Genomic DNA, 17,210 nt, shown 5'->3' on the forward strand with positions numbered 1-17,210 from the left:
ACAATGTGTGAAATGCAGCCATTGAGCATGTGTGAGACTTGCCAAAGGTGAATGTTTTTTTGTGTAATTTTGAAGATGAAGGTGTACGGGCCATTTTTCTTCATAGAGTCCACTGTCACAAGAATGACATATATGGACATGTTGGAGAACTGGCTGATGCCACAGCTTAATGAAGACAGTGATGATTACATCTATCAACAAGACAGTTGTCTGGCTTATTACCACACTGAAGTGCAAAGGTACTTCAATGAAAACTTGTCACAACATTGGATAGGACACACCGGTCAAAATGATAATGCATTAATGTGGTGGCCACTCTGGTCACTGGATTTAACCCGATACGACTTTCTCATGGGGATTCTTTGTTTAGAATTTATTGACCAGCTGAAAACATGCATATTTTCTATCTTGCTAAAATAAAAATTTTTAAAAAAATGCAGGCTTGCCACCAAGGTAATCAACTGATCTCATTATTACTTTATATAACCTCAAATCAGCTAACGCCTTTTTGTTCCCGCATAGGGAGTAGGCGAAGCCGTTTCAGCCCTATCTAACTTTTGGAGACTAAGTGGGCAGTTCAATCTCCACTGGTAGCCAATCAGAGATAGCTGGCCTAAGAATATCACTATCAATCGGTACGCAGTGAAGAAGAAGGCTAACAAGTGCCACCATCTTGTCGTCCCTAACCCTAATACAATATTTTAATGTCTGAAAATAGTGTGGGTTCGACGGCCGATTTTCTTGAGTTAATGAGACGAAAAACCCGAGTTTCCTGGAAAAAAAACCCGCTTGCCAGTGCCAGAGATCGACTAACTCGGGAACCGGTTAAGAAAAGGTTATAAAATGCTCCTCTAGTTCGTGACTAGATTTGAACCAAAGTCTTTCGCGTGCGATCAAGCACCGTAGAGTGCAAACGCCACTTCTACTGAGTGTTTACAAGCTACACAGGCTCTTCTTTATATAACCTTTATATGATAATTAACATTAAATAATAAATTTATATTATAACAAAATCTGTAATTTTTATAAGATTTGGATTTGTTAAATAGCAAAGAAATTATTTCCCATTTTGTAAATCTAATAATTTTGTGCACTCAACTTGAAAAGAAACTGGTACTTGTGAGAATGCTCATAATTTCTTCAATAGGAAACTTGTCATTCAGAGTTATTTCTGATAAAACAGCTGAAAACTTAGATGCAGTATTCCAGGACACTGAAAAGATAATGCAATTCTCAGATTTATTTCTGTAAGAGAAAGTCTTAGCTGTTCTTTGTGGAAATGATTAAAAGCACATTCTCTGGGGGGAAAAAAACTTAAATACTGATGAAACTAAATTTATAACTCCAAATGAACTCAACCAACTACTTATTCTTCTTTTTTCCTTTCATTTACTTCTGTATTTTGGAACATCTTTCCCATATTTTTTCCTAAGAACTTAAACCTCTAGTTGTTCAGAAAATATAAATTATTATTATTTCTTAAATGCCTACACATGGTGCTTAGGTGCTATACATTTTGTAACTTGTTATATTTTTTTTTAAAACAAAACAAAAACAAATGGGCTTGCTGACAACTTTAAACTATTTCAACTGGTTGAATTAAATGAACTACAGTGGAACCTCGGTTTTCGAACGCCTCTGTTCTCAAACAATTCGGTTCCTGAACAGGCAAACAGCAACCACGTGCTCTGGTGTTGAGCTGTAAGGCGGGAAAGCGTCAGTTATGCGGCAGCCTTCGTTCAGTGCAGACACCTGCTCGAATTTGCACTAAATTTTCTTGATTTTCTTTGTGTTTTGTTGTTTGTTTTCCATAAATTATTATTAATTAAGCCACCATGGGGCCGCAGAAGAATAGTGATAGCAGCAAAGCGAAAAGAAAAGTTGTTAGAACCACGACAGAGATGAAAAAAGAAATCGTATCCAAACATGAAAATGGTGTTCGTGTTTTGAATCTTGCTATGCAGTTCTGTATGGCGAAATCAACAATATGTACAATACTCAAAAATCAAGAGGCAATCAAGAGAGAGCTGATCTTGCAGGAGAAGTGAAAGTTCTTACTAAACAAAGATCGCAGATGATTGAAGAAGTGGAAAAATTGTTGCCGATTTGGATAAACGAGAAACAGTAAGCTGGTGATAGTGTTTCTGAGGCTATAATTTGTGAAAAAGCGAGGCAATTACATGTTAAAGAAAAATCCTGGTAAGAGTGTTGATACTGATGTGTTCAAAGCTAGTAAAGGGCGGTTCAAGAAATTTAAGATTATGGCGAAATCAACAATATGTACAATACTCAAAAATCAAGAGGCAATCAAGAGAGAGCTGATCTTGCAGGAGAAGTGAAAGTTCTTACTAAACAAAGATCGCAGATGATTGAAGAAGTGGAAAAATTGTTGCCGATTTGGATAAACGAGAAACAGTAAGCTGGTGATAGTGTTTCTGAGGCTATAATTTGTGAAAAAGCGAGGCAATTACATGTTAAAGAAAAATCCTGGTAAGAGTGTTGATACTGATGTGTTCAAAGCTAGTAAAGGGCGGTTCAAGAAATTTAAGAGGAGAAGCGGCATACATAGTGTGGTTAGCTATGGGAAGGCTGCACATTCGAACCAAGAAGTTGCTGAGAAATATGTGCAAGAATTTAGTAACTATGTAAAGGCTGAGGGTTTTCTTACCCAACGTGATGAAACCGGCCTATTTTAGAAAAAACTGCCAAAGAGGACCTACATCACTCAGGAGGAAAATGCATTGCCAGGACCCAAGCCAATGAAGAACAGGCTGACTCTTTTGCTATGTGGAAACGCAAGTGAAGACTTCAAGGTCAAGCCATTGCTTGTATACCGCTCTGAGAATCCGAGGGTGTTTAAGAAAAATAACGTGATGAAAAGTAAATTGCCTGTTATGTGGAGGGCTAATAGTAGGGCTTGGGTAACCAGGCAATTGTTTATTGAGTGGATCCATGAAGTCTTTGCCTCAAGTGTGAGAAAATACCTTCAAGAAAAAAATTTGCCAATTAGATGCCTTCTTGTGATGGACAATGCTCCTGCTCACCCTCCAGGCTTGGAGGACAAGTTAGTGGAGAAGTCTGATTTTATCACAGTGACGTTCCTGCCCTCTAACACAATTTCTCTAATTCAGTCCATGGACCAGCAGGTCATTTCGAACTTTAAGAAACTCTACTCCAAAGCACTGTTTCAAAGGTGTTTTGAAGTGACCTCTGACACAGAATTAACACTCAAAGAATTCTGGAAAAATCACTTCGAAATCCTCCATTGCTTAAGTATTCTTGACAAAGCCCAGGCGCATGTGACTTAGAGGACGATGAACTTGTAGCAGACAGAGACATTTAGGCTGATCATGTTGCTCTTGTCGATGATATTGTGTTCATGGGCAAAAGCATGGCCTTGGAAGTTGACAATGCTGATGTGGAGGATCACAGCAATGAGCTCACCACAGAAGAACTGCAACACCTTCAGAAGGAGCAGCAAAAGACTGAGGTAGAGGAAATGTCTTCAGACACAGAGGAAGGGATTGAGGATGTTCCTAGTTCTTTGATCAAAGAAATGTGTGCGAAATGGGGTGAGGTGCAAAGTTTTGTGGAAAGATATCACCCTCACAAAGCTGTAGCAAACCGCAACATAAACCATTTCAATGACAGTGCCACCTCTCACTTCAAAAACATTTTAAAACGCAGGCAAAAACAAATGTCATTTGACAGGTTTTTAGTGAGACAGAGGCCCAGTGTGTCTCAAGCAGAGTCGAGTGGTGCCAAGAGACAGAAAAGAGAAAGATAAAAAAACCCAGAAGAACAGTAACCTGATGTTTTTATGGAAGGGGACTCCTCTTATTCACCTCCTTCCACTTACGCCATCAACTCTCCTCCATATGTATAGTTAAAATGAAGTAAAATTTTCGTTTTTATTTTATCTATTTGTTGTGTTTATTCTTTTTATGTTAAATTTTATACATTTTGATTATGTTTGTATACGATCTTTTGCATGAAGTACTGTTGTAAAGGTTTAAATAAACCTTTACAACAGTACTTCTGGGGTTCTGGAATGGATTAATCCATTTTACATTAATTTATTTATGGGAAAATGGTTTCAGTTTTCAAACAGCTTTCGGGAATGAATTAAGTTCGACAACCGAGGTTCCACTGTACTTACAATAACAGAACTCGCCATAAGATGACAAACTGATAATGAACATCGTAGGAGAGAGGCTAAACTGCTTAATTATGACCTTCACAACAGAATAACAACAAATGGGTCAAGATTTAAACATGAGCTCCATTAGCTCAAACTTTCTCTTTTGCTGTTTTCTATTAATATGGGAATTCAGATCATCATGCCAACAGTAAGAATAAGCAATGTTTATTAATTAGCATTATTTTTCAGGCCGCTATGGAGTCAAGAGACTCATGGCAGCAGGCCAAGTACTCATAGACCAATATCTATTGTAACATTATTATTAACAGAGACCTCCAGAGGGGCAAGGAATGGTTGAGAAAAGCCACACACACAAATTATCATACCTCCTTTTAAACCCATTCATCCTAGATATGCTCAACCATTTCAACAGGCAAACTGTTCCACTCACTGCTCTGTTAGCAAAATCAAATTCTCATCCCTCTTAAAAGCACAAATGTACCTTGCCTTGTTCCCACCTTCCATATAATGAAAAATTTCATCAACTAGTAACCTTTAACACCCTTTCAGAAGTTTGAAGTCTATCATACCACCCTTCTTTCTCTTTCTACAATCCACATTTTCACTCACCCCCCACCTCCCATGATCTACATTCCATAATCAAGATAACATCTTTTCCCCTCTCCACAGCTTCTTCAGCTCCTCAGAACCCATGAAACCAAATCTGCACGACACAATAGTCCAGATGCAGTCTTATCAAGACATCATAAAGAGGCAATTATCCTCGAGCCATATTTGCAATCTTAGCTATGTGAATTTTGCACTTTAAGTTATCTTCCACAGTTCTTACATTCTTATCCTCAGTTTCTCCAAGCGTAATTCCACCAATACAATATGTGGTTTGAAATATCAAAGTGCCTAACTTCATGCTTACTAATAATGAATTGATAACTATTATCATTTGCCTACAGTTCTAACTTATTCACATCATTCTGTCAGTTTTGCTTATTTCTGCATTATAGCAAACAATGGAATATCTCCTAAAGTTCTTTGCAATATCACTAATGTACAGGCTGAACAACTAATCCTGGGGAACACCGCTGGTCACTTTAAACCTGGCAGTCATATCCCCCATACACCACTTTCTAATATACTGATCCCTTGCTTTTCGCAGTCTCTTACTTCGTGGTTTCATTTATTTGTGAAAGCCTTGCCACCTGCATAGGTCTGCTCAGGATCTAGCTTGCATGAATCATGTGTCTCTGTTTCCTGAACATACTGTGCAAGCATAAGTTGCAAGATTATTAATGCGATGTTTGTGTTCACATGTTGTCTTCCATTAGCACTTCTTTTTCATTTTAACCTTATATATCCTTATCTAGAATGGAAGAAAATTCAAATGCTGGAGTTATGCAGAGCTGGAACTAATTCAATATTGCAGATTGCATTGTCACAGTTAAAGTACTGAAGGGACTAAAACAGGACTTGGTCAATGCATGCTGGAAAAAAAAGTTATTGCTGGAAGCTGTGAAAAATTTTACAAAAATCCATTCTGCTGACCAAGAAATACAAGAAACTTTTGACATGGCAGACTGCATTAAAAGGGAGGGATTGTCTGACATAGTACATGGGGAGATAAAAGAACTCTTACAAGAGCTTAATTTTGAGTAAACACAAAAGGATCTTGATGAGCTTATACAAAGTTCAACTGATATAGAAGAAAAAGAAGAGGAAGAGAAAACAAATATAAACCAATGGACACATTAGTCTTTTGTAGATCGATTTAAAACTCAAAATCCATGAATTAGACCCTTCAATGGAAAGGAATATGAAAATTGCTTGAGAATTGGAACAGCACAAGCATCTGCACCATACACCATGATGTACAACAAAATGAAGCAACTGTCTTTTTTCATAAAAAAGATTAATATTTTGCCTTTATGTTAACTAATAAGATCTGTGTGTTCATATATACAGGATAATTTTTTTTTTTGGTTTTGATTTAAATGCACTGACAAATTTAATAATAAATCATTTTATTGATTTCTCTTATTTTTATTTCATGAGCATTTACAAAAAAGTCACTGAACTTCTATTGAACGCTGACAGTTGGGTGTACATTTACTTTTTTAAAAAATGTTTTTCTGAGAGAGAGAGAAGTAACCAGGGAGGAAGCATCAATTATTTGCGGATTTTTGCTATTCGTGGTAAGTCTTAGAATGCATCACCCACAAATATCAAGTGGACACTTCCTCATTCAGCCACCCTCTTATCTAATCCTATATCCTCTAATTTATGCAACAGCCTTTCATGTGGTAAAATGCTTTAGAAAATTCAACAACATAGCATATCCATTCTGTATGCAAGTTCTCACCAATTCTCTAACATTTTTGCCACCGTCCAGTAGATCAGTAGTTAGACATCAGTTTTTGCATCATCCTTGTATAATAGAACAATCATACATTCTTTCCATTCCTGTGGGATCTTTCCTAACCAAAGACTCAAATTATACAACCAGGTCAAGAGCCTAACCAGTTCGGTTGAACAGTCCTTTACCATACGTGCTGATATCCCATCAGTCCTTACAGCAAAATTTTTGTGCAGGTTATGCAACTATACTGTTGCATTACTCTCATCAACCAATGTAGTGGTAGCACTGTACTTCATGTTACATATACCAGGTTGACAGATCACAGCAAAGTCAAGTGATCATTATCTGAACAATTACACTGGCTTCAGACACAAGTATATTATCTGCATTCAATAAGGTAATTTTCCACATTTAGTTTTCTAGCACAAGGATAAAATTCTTTGGAGCAGTCCTTAGCTTGTTTAGTCAAGCATACTTTATAGCACCTCTGTAGCACAATTGGAAGAACTATGGTATGTTGCACCCTTTGATTAGAAAAGACTTAAGTTCAATTCTCATGGTGACAAGAGAAATCTTTATTTATTTATTTATTATTCAATTGAAGGTGAGTTGGCCAATCTCATATGGAGATAGCAGGGTTTTTCCTCCCAGAAACTCAGAACTTCATCCTCCCGCATAGACAAATCAGCCTCGAGATAGACAAAAAATATAGTAGTGGTGTGCAGTAGATGGCATTGGTGTAGATGATGATGGTAGTGGTGGTTCACTATTATTAGCAAGTAGGAGAAAGAAGCATGATATGACAGACCTACAAACTTCTAAAACGGTGACAGTATACTAGAAGATGGAATTTTTCATTTTTATAGAAAGTGGGGAGAGGACAGCAGGTATCAAGGAATTTGAGAATAAATGCAGTCAAGAAAAAGGCTGAGAGCTTGATTTTTCTCTCATACAGCAGGGAGTGATTGAAATAGCTTACATTATGATGTGGTGAGTGCAAATAGTATGAATGAATTGTCAGGGACCTTGGGTCCCTGACTGCGTAAAAGTGTCTAATAGCAATAATAATCTGTTCATTTTCTATAATGCATATAAGCATCTCAAAGTAACTTCAGCATGGAAAATAACAGTTCAAACACTGTTTAATTGATAATGTAAATTATCAATTAAACTTTTCCTGTACCTCCTGGAGACACAGGAGGTACAGGAAAAGTTTGATGTTAATCAGATGTGAGCTATTTAGACACAAATTTTGGTGAAGATGGCAGTTAAATATGGAAATAGACAACATCATTAGCAAGGTAATTCTTGTAGATAGGCTTATATGTTGGTAACACATGACTATTAAATTATTTAAGTAATTTACAAGGTATACTGAAATATTAATTAAAAGAAACTAATAAATACCTCCTATATTTCGGCGCACTGTCACATTGCCATCTTCATGGGAACATACAACTATGACTCATGCATGCAGACACTACAAAAAGCAAATGAAGCAGAAGAAAGAAAACTACTGTTGTTCCTAGAGTCCTAAAGGTGCCCCCTAGCAGGCTATATTGGGTTGTCTTGGCTGTTGGGCTGAAGTTCTCAAGATACAAGCTTCCCAAATTTGGGGCAGTCTCTTGCACCCAAATTTGTTGAGGTTTGGAAAGTTTTTTTAGAGCTGAGGCTGATTCCATGAACAATCTTTCACATTTAAATTTGCAGTGGTGTATTAACGTGGCTTTCTTCCAACGTATTCTGTGGCGGGTATCCAGAGCATGGTCTGCAAGCCCAGAGTGGCTGTACTAGTGAAACTGGATGTAGTGTTTGTGTTCCGAAATCCTGACATTCGCTGTTCTGCCTGTTTGGCCAAAGTAGGAGAGTTTACAACTGCAAGGGACCTGGTATACCCCAGGTGGGTCTAGGGGAAGTGGTTGGTCTTTGGTGGAGCAGATAAGGGATGCCAATTTTTTATATGGTTTGTAACAAGAAGTCAGTTCATTTTTTTTAAGATTTTGCTTAACTTTTCAGAGGTGCCCCGGATATAGGGAATGGTGATGGATTTAGTAATCTTTGTTATGAAGGGGAGGGGGTTGTAGCCATTGGCTAAGAAAGTGTTAAGGATGTGGTTTAGTTCAGTGGTTAGGGCACTGTCATCTGAACAGATTAATTTGACCCTGTTATATAGTGTTTTTATAACCTCATATTGTTGTGTGTGTGGTGTGTGTGTGGGGGGGGGGGAATTTGCTGGTGAATGTATCTGTCTGTATGAGTGGGTTTTCTGTAAACAGAGAAAACCAAGGATCCATCAGGCTGGTGAGTGATTAGAGTGTCTAGGAAAGGGAGACTGTTGTTTTCCTCTTTTTCCATAGTGAACTGGATTCTGAGATGTTGGTTGTTTAAGTGCGTTAAGGAGTGGAGTGTATCCGAGCCATGTGGCCAAATAGCGGATTTTTGTGGGGGATGAGTTTAAGGCTTTCTCTTCAAAAGTTTTCATAAAGAAGTTGGCCAGGGGGGGGGGGGGAAAGAGTGGTCAACCCATGACTGTCCCCTCTATCTGTTTGTAGAATTTTCCTTGCCAAACGAAATAGCCTGAGTTCATTGTGAATTGAAATAGGGCTGAGATATCAGGAAGAAATTTGGCTTGGATGAGCTCTAAGGTTTCCTTGAGTGGGACATTTGTGAATAAGGAGGAGATGTCAAAACTGACCATTATGTCAGTATGTTGGAGCGAGAGGCTTTCCATACTGGCTTTGAAGTGGGCTGAGTTTTTTATGTGTGATGGTGTGTTGCCAGTATAGTGTGTGAGCGCTTTGGTTAAATGTTTGGCTAATTTGTATGTGGGAGAATCAATGCCATCCACTATGGGACGTAATGGAACACTTTGTTTATGTATTTTTAGAAGTCCATATATTCAGTGGGGGGGGGGGGGGATCTAGAGTTAAAAGGTTTTAGTTTGCTGGTAACTTCCACAGGCCAAGAAGTGACCTTCTTAAGGAGCCTTTGGAGTGTTCTAATTTGGGAGCTGGTGGGATCGGGGGCTACCTACCTACCTCTCTATTGAGGTAGGTAGCCCCCGATCTAACAATAAAGCATTAAGCTTATCTGTGTAGTTGGTTTGGTTGAGAACCACAATGGCATTACCTTATCAGCTTTGGTAATTACTATTTCTTTGTTTTTCTTCATTTCTTGTAGAGATTTATATTCTCCTTTGGATAAGTTGGTTTTTGGGGGTCTTGCTTTGGTGAGATCTGCAACCTTCCAAACCATATCATCAACAATATCAGACCAGATGTAGCTGGTGTTCTCACCAAAGCAAGACCACCAAAAACCACCAAAAATTCTCCTTTGAGAATTTTATATTCTCAAAGGAGAATATAAAATTCTACAAGAAATAAAGAAAAACAAAGAAATAGTAATCACCAAAGCAAATAAGGGAAATGCCATTGTGGTTCTCAACCAAACCAACTACACAGGTAAGCTTAATGCTTTATTGTTAGATCGGGGGCTACCTACCTCCCTATTGAGTATAATCCCACCATCTCCCAAATTAGAACACTCCAAAGGCTCCTTAAGAATGTCACTTCTTGGCCTGTGGAAGTTGCCAACAAACTAAAACCTTTTAACTCTAGATTCCCTCCCCTCTGAATATATGGACTTCCAAAAATACATAAACAAAATGTGCCATTACATCCCATAGTGGATGGCATTGATTCTCCCACATACAAATTAGCCAAACATTTATCCAAAGCGTTCACACACTATACTGGCAACACACCATCACACATAAAAAACTCAGCCCACTTCAAAGCCAGTATGGAAAACCTCTCGCTCCAACATCCTGACATAATGGTCAGTTTTGACGTCTCCTCCCTATTCACAAATGTCCCACTCAAAGAAACCTTAGAGCACATCCAAGCCAAATTTCCTCCCGATATCTAAGCCCTATTTCAGTTCACAATGAACTCAGGCTATTTCGTTTGGCAAGGAAAATTCTACAAACAGATAGAGGGGACAGTCATGGGTTCACCACTCTTCCCACCCCTGGCCAACTTCTTTATGAAGACTTTTGAAGAGAAAGCCTTAAACTCAGTCCCACAAAAAACCCACTGTTTGGCTTTGCTACGTTGATGATGTGTTCACTATTTGGCCACATGGCTCGGATACACTCTACTCCTTAAAACACTTAAACAACCAACATCTCAGAATCCAGTTCACTTTGGAAAAAGAGGAAAAACAACAGTCTCCCTTTCCTAGACTAATCACTCACCAGCCTGATGGATCCTTGGTTTTCTCTGTTTACAGAAAACTCACCCATACAGACAGATACACTCACCAGCAATTCCCCCCCCCCACACACACAACAATATGGGGTTATAAAAACACTATATAACAGGGCCAAATTAATCTGTTCGGATGACAATGCCCTAACCACTGAGCTAAACCACATCCTTAACACTTTCTTAGCCAATGGCTACAACCCTCCAAGAAATATTAAAACCAGTTAATTCCCCCCCCCCCCTCAAAACAAAGATTACACTAAATCCATCACCATTCCCTATATCCGGGGCACCTCTGAAAAGTTAAGCAAATTCTTAAAAAAATATGACCTGACTTCTTGTTACAAACCATATAAAAAATTGGCATTCCTTATCTGCTCCACCAAAGACCAACCACTTCCCCTAGACCCACCTGGGGTATACCAGGTAGGTCCCTTGGAGCTGTAAACGGTCCTACTTTGGACAAACAGGCAGGACAGCGAATGTCAGGATTTCGGAACACAAACACTACATCTGGTTTCACCAGTACAGCCACTCTGGGCTTGCAGACCATGCTCTGGATACCCGCCACAGAATATGTTGGAAGAAAGCCACGTTAATACACTGCAGCAAATTTAAATATGAGAGATTGTTCATGGAATCAGTAAAAAACTTTCCAAACCTCGACAGATTTGGGTGCATGAGACTGCCCCAAATTTGGGAAGCTTTTAACTTGAGAACTTCAGCCTAACAGCCAAGACAACCCAATATAGCCTGCTAGGGGGCACCTTTAGGACTCTAGGAACAACAGTAGTTTTCTTTCTTTCTTCTGCTTCATTTGCTATTTGTAGTACCTGCATGCATGTGTCATAGTTGTATGTTCCCATGAAGATAGCAATGTGACATTGCCGAAATATAGGAGGTATTTATTAAAGTTTCTTTTAATTAATATTCTGGTATACGTTGTAAATTCCTTAAATAAATTAATAGTCAAGCATTAGCAAGGCTGGTATTGTAGGAAATCATCTGAATAAATTTATATGGAATGAGAGAAATCAATCAAAACAATAAATTAGCTATACACATGACTGTGTTCAAACAATTTTAACTTGCAGATCTGAGAGCCGGGTTAGAAATAAAACACTTGATCAAAGACTGAGGATCACAAAACTGGAATTCTGACAGAACAGATGAATTTTGAGGAAAACTGTCAATAGGGCAGTTTTCATGATATCCTGTATAACCCCTGAGGATACATATCAGGAATTTCATTATGAACTGGAGGTACAGATTTCTGGCAAGCTAATTTATTTCTCTTCGACTTAATTATGATTTAAAACCTTGATAAAATTAACACATGCAAAACCAAATAAAATAAATAAGAAAATGACAGTAAACAATCTTAAAAAAAAAAATATATATATATTCATAATTGCATTTTAGTAAGAATGACATCGCACACACACACACACAGTAATACCTTGCATAGTGTAGTTAACAGGTGGTGAAAAAGTCTGAGCTATACAAAACTGCACTGTAAAATTAAAAAGGATTAAAATAAAATACAAAAAATAGTCAAGATTGTTAATAACAGCTTTTATTTGGAAAAATTGTATTTAAACGATGCAATTTTATACAGGTTTTTATTCTTCATTTTCTTTTGGCTTAAGAAGACACATAAAGATATAGTCTGAGCCTTCTGGAAGTGTGAGAAAAGTCTTTGCTTTTCCATGAAACTTAGATTTTATAACATGCATCAGCTAATCATCTGATCATTTTCCTACCTCTCATCTTTTCTGAAATCTGAAAAAAATATTCAATACTCTCATTACATTCCCAATTGAAATTCCGTAGAGCATGTGCTAAATTAATATGCTTAGAGAATTCATCATTTTCTAACACACACATGCTATGCCCCTGATCAGCAGCCATAACTAACAATACCTAAAAAAAAAAAAAAAAATTTCTTAAATTTTCTCACTCAAGGTCTTATGCAAAATTAAAATTAAATTATAATCTACCCTATCAGTGACTGTGCCATATGTATGTCTCTTCTTACTGGTTATCATTATATTCCAGAGTAATATGCCTGGGTGGTTAACATTAACTTCTTAGGTAAATTCACATATTTGGATCAGGAATATTATTATAATAACTTAAAACATTGAGTGAGAGACAAAATTTTATCTCATCTTCCTTTTACCCTCTTTTACCTTGCAGTGTCAAGGGTTTATTAATCATCTGACCTCAAACTGTTCACAGGATAAGTTGGTCAGCCCTAAACCCCGATGTATCCTATGTCCTGCAGTGTTGAGTTCCCAAGGCCGGTTTGCCTGCTTTTTTGGGATGAAAAATCCCAGGATAAACTGGGGAAAAAACCCTACTGCCCAAGACCGGCTAACTTGGCTATGGGTGAGGAAGATCCTTCAGCTCCTCATGTCACCGACGGGAATCGAAACTAGGACACTCCTTCTCTAGGCACATGGTTGCGAAGTGCACAGCCACTAGGCTAACCGTGCGGCAGAAAATTTTAAAATAATATATTTACAAAAAATTATCACTAGCGCAAATTCATGGCATTGCTTTAACAGTATGTATAAAATGTTTGTTTTGCAAGCACTATATTAGAAATTTGTATTATAAATAAAACTTATCTCCTAGAGAGAAAAGGGCCCACAAACTTAATACCTGACATAAAGAACATAAACATCATACAAGATTTCTTCTCTTCGAGATCATACGATTTGACAAGAATACACAAACTTCAAACTTATAAGGCAGTTTCTTCTGGACTAACCAGTAGCCACAGAAATCTAATTATCTCATACCTGTTTTTCTTTGAAAGCAAAAAATATAATTTGTGCACGACATTTCTTAAGAAAGGACATAATTATTCTCTCATATCTTCACAATATTGTTCCTTTTCTATTTCTTTGAAATACAAAGATAATTTTAAAGTTCCCTTTTATCTTGTGGAAACTTCTTTCTTATGCTTGAACACAAAAAGAATTCATCTCTTTCAGGTTTGCCGAGCTTTACTAGAATACATTTGCTGCATAACGTATCAAAAGGAACTGTCTGTTGCTTTAGGCAAAACTAAATATCACTTTTATGTAACTACAACTTGGCTTCCTTTGAAAATAATTCATCAATTAATTTTGGGATAACTGTTTATTTCTCTTGTTTCTCTTTTCCATTTTTTTGGCTTAATTCTTTTAAACTATTTCTCCCCTAAACTTAAATTTTTCAGAATGTCATCTCTGTTCTAATCAATGCAACAGTCATTCTATCATTCCTTTTCACTAATTCAACTTCCTCTTTGGAAGTACAAACTTTGCACAAGGGCAATACCTGTTTGACGCAATAAGCAACACGCAGCGAGATGAAAACTGCTTGTTGTAAACAAAATCATTCTTTAATGATGTGAAAACATGATCAGAAAGTTCAATATTTTCTTTTCTCAAGTTTATGTTACAGAAATAAAAAACTAAATTAGAGGCAAGTCCTTTTTACAAATAAATATCGCAATGAAATAGTTTACAATGGGCCTTAACCATACAAAGATTTCTATCATATATAACATCAGTAAAGAAATTTGATTATTAGAAATAATGCATTTTTGTTATACATTTAGGAAATGTTTACATATAAAATAAAAATTTTTACTTATTTATTCACTGATTCAAAAATCGGCTGCCACTAAAAAAAAAAAATAATGTAAGATAATCTGATATTGCTAAATAGCAGATATCCTACAACCACAACCTTGCTGCACCAACTGAAATAATGCTGAAATATGCATCAATACAGTTGTTCTGCAGTATGCTAATTCAATACAGTACTGTATTATTGTTAAAAAATGTTTAAATTGCTAAAAATTATAAACCATGTTATAGCAAAACTTGTGCTATTCAAAATAACACTATGCAAGGTATTGCTGCACACACTTTTTTGGTAGGGGAAAAGCTAGACTTCTGACCTAATGTCTAATCCTCACTTTCTTGTGATGCACCCCTTTAATAGTATCTGTACTTCGATAGCGAATAAATGAGGAAGAGCTGACAATGTGGGAAGTAGTCAACCAAACTGTATTCTTATTTGCTCAAATCATCATACAAATTATAGTACAGTATGATAGAATTTCACGCAAGTCAAGATGTTGTATCAATTTATTCCAGCCAGCATGAAATTTCATCATGTTGAACTATCGTGTTTATTTCTGGTTAAAGCTAACAGAGAGTACAATTTGGATGGCTGATTCTCAAATTGCCAGCCCATCTCCATTCATTCATTCAGTAGCCAGTGGATACCTATTAATGAGGCACACCAAGTGAAGGTGAGGAGTGAATATTAGGTTGGAAGCCTTGGTCAGTTCTTTGCATTCCTTAAAGGCAATATGGAAGTCACCTAAAAAAAAAAAAATGCATCTGCACTTCATTGTAATATGAGAACCTGGTCTTCAAGTGCAACATTTCAATAAATATAAGAAATTAAAAATTGACTGCCTGTTTTTTGATAATCCACTATTCCAGATAATCCAGAATTCAATTACCAACTTACTAATAGATATTCTGCTTCTTTCAAATGTTTTTGTAATTGATGTATATCTTGATCTTGCTTCTCTACCTCTGACTGCAAAGCATCCATCTTCTGTTGTATTTCAGCTTGCTCGGTGGCTATAAAATATATTTTACTCATTTTGATTGCAGATGTGTAATATATGGTATGAAATCTTTTTTTTTACTATAATTCTCTAAAATTACTAAACCTAAGAAGTTCAGGGAGGAGAATTAAATTATTATATCCATAAATCATAGCATTCATGAAAACCTGACTTGTAATGATGATAAAAATAATATGAATAAAAAACCAATTAATCATATTATGACATGATATCTGCTTTAAGATGATTATCTTAAAGCAGATAATCATCTTATAAAATAATCTTCGCTGTCACTGTTAATTTGCCTGAGTTTCATTTCATTTTAGACAAGCTTTATTGGGCATATCACTTAGTCCCTAATATTCATATTAATACATATACAGGCAGTTACAAGGAGTAACTACAGTCCCAGGGGGCATTTTTATATGGCTCTTGCTTTGAAGTTTTATTCATCCATTAAACTCCTATGCAATTTATTCTCTTAAAAAAAGAGAGTGGATGTTATGATGGGAAGAATGAGAGGTCGTCCCTGGAAGTTGTATAAAGATGAGGTGAAGAAGGGTGTGAGGAGTATATTTTTTTCATGGAGAGTTGTTAGTGAGTGTAATACATTGCCTGAGATAAATTCCCAGGCACATGGGTTTGACACTCATCTGCGTGTATAAAGAGTCTTCTGAACTAGCATTGCTACCTGTGCTTGGATCTAGTATGTTAACTAAATTTAATTTCAGTGATCATATCACACATTTAATAGACCGAAATGATTACATCCCACTATATTAGTCAACTATATTAAGTTTCCAAAATGCTAAATATTACAATAATTACTTCTATGTGCTTAATAAATGAAATTGTAATCCATAGAAAGTAATGACATAAGTAATGCTAGTTTATAGAGAAGTCTTTACTCAAATGAATCTATGCATTGATATTAGATTAATAATGTGCAAAATGATTTCTTAAGTTCCCTTGGTTTTTTCCCCTTTTTATATAATTAAGAAACAGAAATGCTATACCATCATATAACCATACCACAAATCTTTTCTAACCACATTACAAGTGTTTTGTCCCCTATCCAGAGTAAAATACTAGTTTTTTCGATATGCATGGAAAAGAGATAATTAAGCATGAGCAAATAACCTTGAAGTCCTATAGAAAAGCATATTTTCTGTCAGTGTGTGTACGTGTGTATGGGAGGGAAAGAAGCAGGAAATGGCAAGATACCTATGCAGTTCCAAGATGCAATGTATGAGTCCTGATACATCGTGTTTAATTCAGTATAAAACAACATATGAAAAAAACATTATTCAGTAGTTTACTGTTGTGGTGTCGGAAAAAGAGCTGACTCACTATTCGTAAGCCATCTTGTTTCCGACCCAACACACAGTGACGATTAGACCTAAGGATAACGACATGCTGATGCCTCCAGAGAAAGGGCTAAGAGAGTACTGTATATATGTCAACTCAAAAGTACATCAAACCGACTGAGATTATTAATATCAAATAAACTTAAGAAATCTGTATTTAGAATTGATAATGTCTGTGTAAGATAAGCAAATGGAAATTGTGTCTCAGGACTGAAATTGTTATTATTAAATGTGGTTATTAGAACCACATTTAATAATATGTATTAGAACCACGTCAAAACAGTTCGGAGTTGCGGTGACCAATCAGCCTAAGAGTATGACGTAGTCACCGAAAAAAAGGCGCTTGCATTTGTAATATAAGGTACGGCGCGAGACTCAAACTCTCTCTCTGGTTTTCTATTCCTGCATTCCCATCCAAATCCTG

General features: G+C 36.6%; 1 protein-coding gene across 1 annotated transcript in view; it reads right to left on the bottom strand.

Moving 5' to 3' along the window:
* The window catches only part of MED4 (mediator complex subunit 4), a 94,845-nt gene that overhangs the window by 53,423 nt on the left and 24,212 nt on the right, over positions 1-17,210 (bottom strand). The window contains exon 3 of the mRNA XM_090411110.1: positions 15,317-15,432. Within this exon, the coding sequence (XP_090267236.1) occupies positions 15,317-15,432 (116 nt within the window). The remainder of the gene's footprint in view (positions 1-15,316; positions 15,433-17,210) is intronic.

This window comes from Typopeltis vanoorti, chromosome 21 (genome assembly GCF_054136105.1).
Source record: "Typopeltis vanoorti isolate ZY-2024b chromosome 21, IOZ_Tvanoo_1.0, whole genome shotgun sequence".
Classification (NCBI taxonomy): Eukaryota; Metazoa; Arthropoda; class Arachnida; order Uropygi; family Thelyphonidae; genus Typopeltis; species Typopeltis vanoorti.